Source organism: Salvia miltiorrhiza, unplaced genomic scaffold (genome assembly GCF_028751815.1).
Source record: "Salvia miltiorrhiza cultivar Shanhuang (shh) unplaced genomic scaffold, IMPLAD_Smil_shh fragScaff_scaffold_112_2, whole genome shotgun sequence".
Taxonomy (NCBI): domain Eukaryota; kingdom Viridiplantae; phylum Streptophyta; class Magnoliopsida; order Lamiales; family Lamiaceae; genus Salvia; species Salvia miltiorrhiza.
The window spans coordinates 431,864-439,311 of record NW_026651402.1 but is presented as its reverse complement, the minus strand read 5'-3'; the positions used below and the strand labels follow the sequence as shown (position 1 = coordinate 439,311).

Here is a 7,448-nt window from a genome sequence, read left to right as displayed (position 1 = left end):
GGCATTATACGTCAATCATCTTACAATAATTGCACATTTATCTGGTTTTGTGCATTTTTAACTACCTATCTTACACAATTGTACTTGTGTAAGAAAAGTGTAAGAACTTTTACAAAAAACCAAGCAACCCATCACCATCAAGAGTACTTTTCGGCTTTGACTTTCAAAGTGGGTAGTTTTGCAAGACATTTTATTGATGTGGGTAGATTTAATTCCACCCCTATTATTAATCAGATTTTTGAGTTTGATTCGTTAAACAAATTAATTAGTCACACAATGTTTGTGTTTGATATCTAATTACTAACCCTAGATAATAAATAAGAAAGACATAAAAACCCCTTCGTTAAAATTTTCTCTCATCTCTTCTCCCACACAATTCCATCAAAATTTTCTCAATCAGTGGTACACGCATGTTAGTGTTGTCCTGCTTTCTCGAGATCTGTAGCTTCTTTAGCTGCCTTCATTCTCAATCAGTGGTGCACCACAATCTTTAGCTGCCTTCATTCTCAATTCTTCTTCTTTGGCTAGCGAATCCCACTACAACAAGGGTCATCAAGGAATCCTTCTTCTACTAGCTTGTGAGTTGTAGTCATGATTAAGGTCCCAGCTTCTACTTCATCTTTCAACACATTTATCTGACGTATACTCCTGCCAGCAGTTGGAGGCACGTATGGAGATGTTACATCCGATCCGAGCCATCTGGTAGCTCAATTGATGAGTGCACACTTTAAGATAATCAGCTGCATATTTACTATCACAAAATTGATAGTCAGGTGTCCCTGCATCAACTCAAATATTAAATTCATAACTTTCAAATGAACTCACAACAGCAAGATTACAGAACTCACAACAACAAGATTACAACAGCTAAGCAATGTTGTCTTAAGAAGTGTAAATCAAGCACCACACCAATAATTTCGCCCACAAACAAAATACAAACAGAAGGATTTAACTCTATAAAGTCTAAAATTTTGAAAACATATATCCCCCAAACAATTTGTATAATGCGAAGACCCTAGAGACAATAATTTTATGTGTGAACAATATACAAAAAAAATAAAAAAATTGCATGGTTTCGAAAAGAAAGGGAACAAGGATTACCAGATTCAAAATTGGATTCTCATATTTGTACCCACCGTGTGTTGATTCTGCGCAGGAGAGTGTTCTTCGTTAGGTTAGAACCGAGGGTCGCCGAAAATGAGAGCTTCAAAAATCTGGGGGTGAAAGTTCGATTCTGCGCAGGAGAGTGTTCTTCGTTTGGTTAGAACCGAGGGTCGCCGGAAATGAGAGCTTCGAAAATCTGGGGGTGAAAGTTCGATTCTGCGCAGGAGAGTGTTCTTCGTTTGGTTAGAACTGAGGGTCGCCGGAAATGAGAGCTTCGAAAATCTGGGGGTGAAAGTTCGATTCTGCGCAGGAGAGTGTTCTTCGTTTGGTTAGAACCGAGGGCCGCCGGAAATGAGAGCTTCGAAAATCTGGGGTGAAAATTCGATTCTGCGCAGGAAAGTGTTCTTCGTTTGGTTAGAACCGAGGGTCGCCGAAAATGAGAGCTTCGAAAATTTGGGGGTCAAAATTCAGGTTTGACGAATTTTGGATACAAAAATCAAGGGCAATTTTGGGAGAGGGATTTCAATCCCAAAGTCTAGAAAACGTATCAGAGGGGGGGCGCCAGTTGTGTAGTCCGACATGAACAGTAACTTAAGGCCGGGCTATTGAATTTTAGCGGGCCATCGGGAATATGTTCAAAGGATTTCAAACACCCGTGTATTGCCATATACATATGCTAATATGCCTTTAAACAGCCAATCAAACTAAAAGTGAAGGATTACATTCCACCAAAGTTACTAATTTGGATTATTTTTATTAAATAGCGATTTAAATTAAAAAGAAAAAACCTGAAAAACCCTTGAAAGCACAGAAAAGCTGACTAAGGACCGAGTTTCGTTAAAACCTTGCTAAGGAAAATCCAATAGAAAAATCCTTAGCAAGTAAAAAGAGTACCTGTCTAAAAGGACAAAAAAACGAAAAACAAACGACGACGAAGAGTGGAAAAACTTCAAGAGGCCCTTAAATTATTCCGGGCATCTTCGCCATCGGAGAGAGCATGCACGAGCCGAACCAAAGAACGAGAACCTCAGCCTGGCCAAGCCGACAAACAAGCATCTGAAGAAAAAAAAAGGTTAAAAACCCCATCACCAATTTCACAATGACAGTCCAATTGGTGACCATAAAGCTCAACGCGGATGAAAGAAAGAAAATCATCGGTGAGCATCCAACGGAGATCGAACGCCACAGCCCCAGGTACAAGCGCACCCGAAACCTGGAAAAAGGCCGTGTGCTGCTCCCAATACTAATTTGGATTATATGTAATTTATTTACTACAATTGGTATATTGAGACTAAAATTGTAAATCTATTATATAATAGGATTAAACCTTAACCTATGTGGCATATCTAAAATCTCACTATTTCAAAATTTACCATATATAATCTTCATCATTTATTAATTAATTAACTATTACATTCTATATAAAGATTCATTAATCATAATAAATATAATTAATAATAAATGTATATATATAATAATATTAACATTACATATAATCTAAATTAATAAATTTTATTATTTATTTTTTCTAGATAAAAATTAGATTTATATGTCTGATAAGAAAAAAATTATAATCTATATACGATAAATTAATTTAATTGAATGTTAGTGATTAGATGTATATTTGTTATTAATTTTATATTTCTCAATAGCGTACATATTATATGTATATGTTGCAATATATCATATTGTGTGTGTGTGTATATATATATATAATATTTATATTCTTAATTTTCAATAAAATTAATTTTAAATTAAGTTTGAAGGCAGAACTACTTAGCAGAGCGGAGCCAAATAGTAGAAGTCTGCCCCAAGGAAGGAAATCCAGAGCTACTAGACAGAGCGGGATGATGAAGACAGAATCCAGCTCTGTAATTAGGGGACAACGACCTGACAAGTTATAATCTAATAATAGCCTTAATTAGTTTAATGGTGAGCATGCGGAATAGATGACCAGACGAATTTACTACTTTACCCCGACTGTAATGCCTATAAATACCTACGATGATTAAATAAAGCACACGCTCTCTCTTTTACTGCTTTAAGAACTCTTCTCTTTCCTTTCTCTCTAGAGTTTGAACTAATAAAATTACATATATAAATAAAATATCTAAATTGTTAGAGTTATGTTTGTTAGATAGTTGACAATTGGAGTCATGGTTGAATATAATTTCATATTTGATGATGCTCTCTCAAAATCTAGATGAGATGATACTCAAAACTCCAGACGAGATGATGCTCTTTCAAGTTTTAGACGAGATGATTCTCTTTAAAGAATAGACAAGATGATGCTCAGAAGTTAGAGGTGATCTGTCAAGTTTGCGACGAGCTGATGCCCACAACTTGGTTGGTCTTAAAACTCCAAATGATACGATGTTCGATAAATCAGTTATGGTCTTTTAAATATCAGGTGAGATTATTTTCATAATTAGTTATGCTTTTAGAAGTTCGGAATTATATGATACCTATGTCAAATTTATATGTATTTCTACTTTTTTTTTCTTACGCGTCAACTTTTTATAAAATTTCATATGAAAACTAATGGATATTTTTATTATCTCAACAAAATTAATAATTTAATTGCTAAAAGTTGTTGACATTAATATAATTTAAAATGTATTACTAATTTAATTTAATTTAATTAATTATATAAATAATTTACATAAAAAATTATTTTATATAATTATCATAAGAATAACATAAAATATATAAATTATAAGAAAATATATACCCGTCGAATTTCGACGGGTAATACACTAGTATAATAGTGATATACGATCAAACACACAAAATTATGAACATTAAATCTCATCTATCAACTATTAGGCCATCACTTTACTAACAATTGTACAAATGTGCATTTATTCTTGAGGTCCAATAAGAGTCATAACTCAATGGAAATCATTAACCTTTTGTTTTGTACAAGGGATCATTAATTTAAGGTGAAGCATAAAAACCTTCTTAGTGTAAGTTGAAGGGCAAAATGTCCTTTATGTTAAATAAAGGATACTAAGGTACATAATTACATCAAACAATGATTTGTATATGACTTAAAAATAAATTTGTGGAACTCTCAATAGTCAATCATAAATTTACTCTCCACCACTTATTGGAGTAGAGTAAGGGTTAATCATAATTTATAGTCTAATTTTTTTTTCGAAATTCAATTTGTAACCTTAATTTCAATTTATTTGTGGAGTATATATCTTGAACTTTGAGAAATTGTCACATAAAAATACAACAATAGTTGTTCTTTGCTGAAGTTACACTTGAAACAATGGTCAATCGCAACAAAACCATAGCCTAATACTATATTCTAAACTAAAGAGAATTCTTAATGGTAGGTAGCCTATCGTTATCGGATCACTTGTGTGGCCGAAATTACGCTTGGATGTTAGTGCAACAACACCACCTTTCAAGCGCAATTTTTACGCTCACCGATAACGATAGAGTAGAATACTTTGGGCTTTAATTTCACGTCGATTGGTTATCGTTTCAGGTGTAATTTCAACAAATAACAATCGCTATCATAATTTGGATGTGATTATAATCATAATTAAATAACTTCAAAAAATTGAGGACATATAAAAGATAAATCTAAATTTGAGTTATAAACTGAAATTCACAGTTACCCTCGTAGAGTTACCTTTTATATGATGCATACATTTCAATCAATTAATTAGAAGTAAAACCACAAACAAATTCAAGGGTGATACGCTAATATAAATTCAACCACAACAAAAAAAAAAAATTCACTAATGACATGAGGTTTGGTAGCTATTATGTATGTCATAAAAATTAGTGACACATTTGATTTTGTAGCTAATCACTAATAATTACACTTTTAAACTAATTTTCATGACACAAATATTAGCTACCAATTCTCGTGTCACTATCAGAAACTTTTTTGTAGCGAACCCACAATAGCAATAATTTAGAGCCTTTCACACACAAAACTATGCTTCAATACAAAGTCAAAACAAACATACAACAATGTCATTCAAAACAAAACCAATAATTTAGAGCCTTATACACACAAACCTATGCCTCAATACAAACTCAAAATAAACATATACAACAATGTCACTTAAAAACAAAACCAAGAAAGCAAACAATAATCTCAAGTTACACATAGAATTTCCTTACAACTGCTTTTTATATAGTAAAATTCTAAGTAGTAAAAGGCATTGGTGGTAAGAATCGAACTCCTTATCGCACTACAATAAAACACGCATATAACGACCGTTTTCGAGGGAGCAGCGATGGAAATTTCGGTCGTTAGAGCTGTGTTTTCTTGTAGTGTCGCCTCTTGTCACGAGATCGTCCGCTCCATCAACTATGCTAATTAAGCTACGTTACATATACTTGGCTATGACATTGTTTTGCTTCATCAACCACTGTTGCTGCTCACGCGCCAAAAACTGTTGATCCAATGAATTACTCCTCGAAAACGAAGGATCGATTTCATTTTGACATAAAAATGGTGTTTGATTTTGGAAATGCATTGGAATTGGAGGAACTGCACGGAATGCAGGCAATGAAAAACTATGTTGAAGGCCTTGTGGTTCCATGGGGTCCACTAGGAATGGATTGTAGTAGTTGTTTGGTGGCATTGGGTAGGTTTGTAGGTAGGGTTGCGGCGGCGGTGGCGGCGGCGGAGACGGCTCCGACTCAAATAAAATGAGCTCCCAATTATCTGACACGGGGCCAGCAGAGGCCGCGGAGGGGCCCACCTCCGCGGCCTGTGCTGGCTTGTTATTAGGCATTGGTAGTAGTGACGGTGACGGCGACGGCGACGGCAATGGCGATGGCGAGGCTAGTGTCTCGGTTAGCACGAGTTCCCAGTTGTCGTAGGGCGACGAGTGTGCTGAGCCGTGTTGTTGTTGTTGTTGCTGTTGTTGTTGTTGTTCTCGGTCGTCGAGGTCGGACCCGTCCCATAGCGAGATGAGGTCGACCATCGAGTAGGTGACGGGGAGGGACCGGACCGAGGACGTCTCGCTCATCATGAATGCCTCGTCTCGTTGCGGGGGCTCGGCGTAGGCCTCGAGATCGATGGAGATGGCCGGGCACGCGGCCGTCTTCGTCGCCGTGGCGTTTATTAGGTCTTGTAGCGAGGTGCACGGCGATCCCACCTCGGACGACGACGATCTCTCCCCCTCTCTCCCTCCCTCTCTTGCTTTCTCCGGCGTGGCCTTTGCATTGGATGAGAGAAAAGCAGATTGTTCGTTCAAGAATTCTTGCAAAGCCTCAATTAGGTCTTCCGAGATTGATTGCACGCTTGGATACTCGGAGCTGCGGCCAACGCCTATGCTTTTGCACAAAGTGTAGAAATTGTTTAGCTCTTTGAATTGCTTTGCAGCTTTGGCGCAGGCGTGGAAGGCATTGACACAATTTTGGAATTGTAAATGGAAGAAGCTATCAAGAATGAGAGAGAGGCCATCGGAAATGTCTTTGTAGAGATCGAAGCTTTCTTGAACGATGGCGTAGAGGCACGTCTGGACCAATCGGTTGATCCGGGCGTCGCCGGTGGGCCGGGTGGCGATGGCCCGGTCGAGCAGCCGTTGCCAGTACGTGATCCGGTCGAGGAGCATCGCCGGTTTCATATCCAGGACCGGCTCGCTAGGCCGCCTGCCGCGGGCCGTGACCCGTTGGTAGGTCGGGCTCTCCTTGATCGGGCCGTTGACGTGCCTTCTCCGTTGGAGCTTGCCCGTGAGGAAGCACTCGAGGCGCTCGTCTAGGTATAGGGCGAATGTTCGGACGAACGACGTGAAGTCCCACGGGCTGCTCGAGCTCGACTCGTCTCGGAAGGAGGCGAGGTTGAGGATCTTGGCGCCACGTTTCATGGCGTGGAAGACCTCCCGGGGGAAGTAGGGGTCCCCGTCCTGGAAGATCCGGAGCACGAGCATCAACGACTTCAGCGCCACCATCCAGTTCCGCGTGCGGCCTATGCGCTTGCCGATGGCACGGGCACAGGCCGCAGCGTGGAACTTGTTGGAGGAGACGAGGAGGAGGACCTCGTGGACGAACTTCTCGTCGATGGGGTCGTCATCGTGGGTGGTGGCCTTGAGCACAGCAACTTCAAGGGAGGAGGAGGTGGTGTTTGAGACCCTGGCTAGGCTAATGCTTGTTTGGTCCTTGACTGCACCAATGGCTCTTTGAAGTTTGCTTGGCATTGTTGATGATGGGAATTTTTCAATATCTCATCATCAGCAATGACCACTCTCAAATTTTCTTAGAATTTGGCCAATTCTTGGTTCTATTTCTTTTCCTTTCTTGATGTTTTGTTTTTGGAATTCTAGAAAAAAAATGTGAATACTAACAATAAAAGTTAGTTCTTGCAATGA

The 7,448-nt window shown here is 38.7% G+C and overlaps 1 protein-coding gene and 1 long non-coding RNA gene across 2 annotated transcripts; both read right to left on the bottom strand.

The window, feature by feature from the left end:
• Positions 1 to 226: 226 nt before the first annotated feature.
• On the bottom strand, positions 227 to 1,608 carry LOC131002382 (uncharacterized). The gene is made up of 2 exons (XR_009094273.1): positions 1,102 to 1,608; positions 227 to 751 (listed from the first exon to the last, which is right to left on the bottom strand). It is a non-coding gene; the product is annotated as an uncharacterized LOC131002382 (long non-coding RNA).
• Positions 1,609 to 5,078: 3,470 nt separating this feature from the next.
• On the bottom strand, positions 5,079 to 7,448 carry LOC131002381 (clathrin coat assembly protein AP180-like). Its single transcript, XM_057928881.1, has one exon. It carries the CDS (start codon positions 7,275 to 7,277, stop codon positions 5,460 to 5,462), a length of 1,818 nt encoding a protein of 605 aa, XP_057784864.1. The 5' UTR covers positions 7,278 to 7,448; the 3' UTR covers positions 5,079 to 5,459.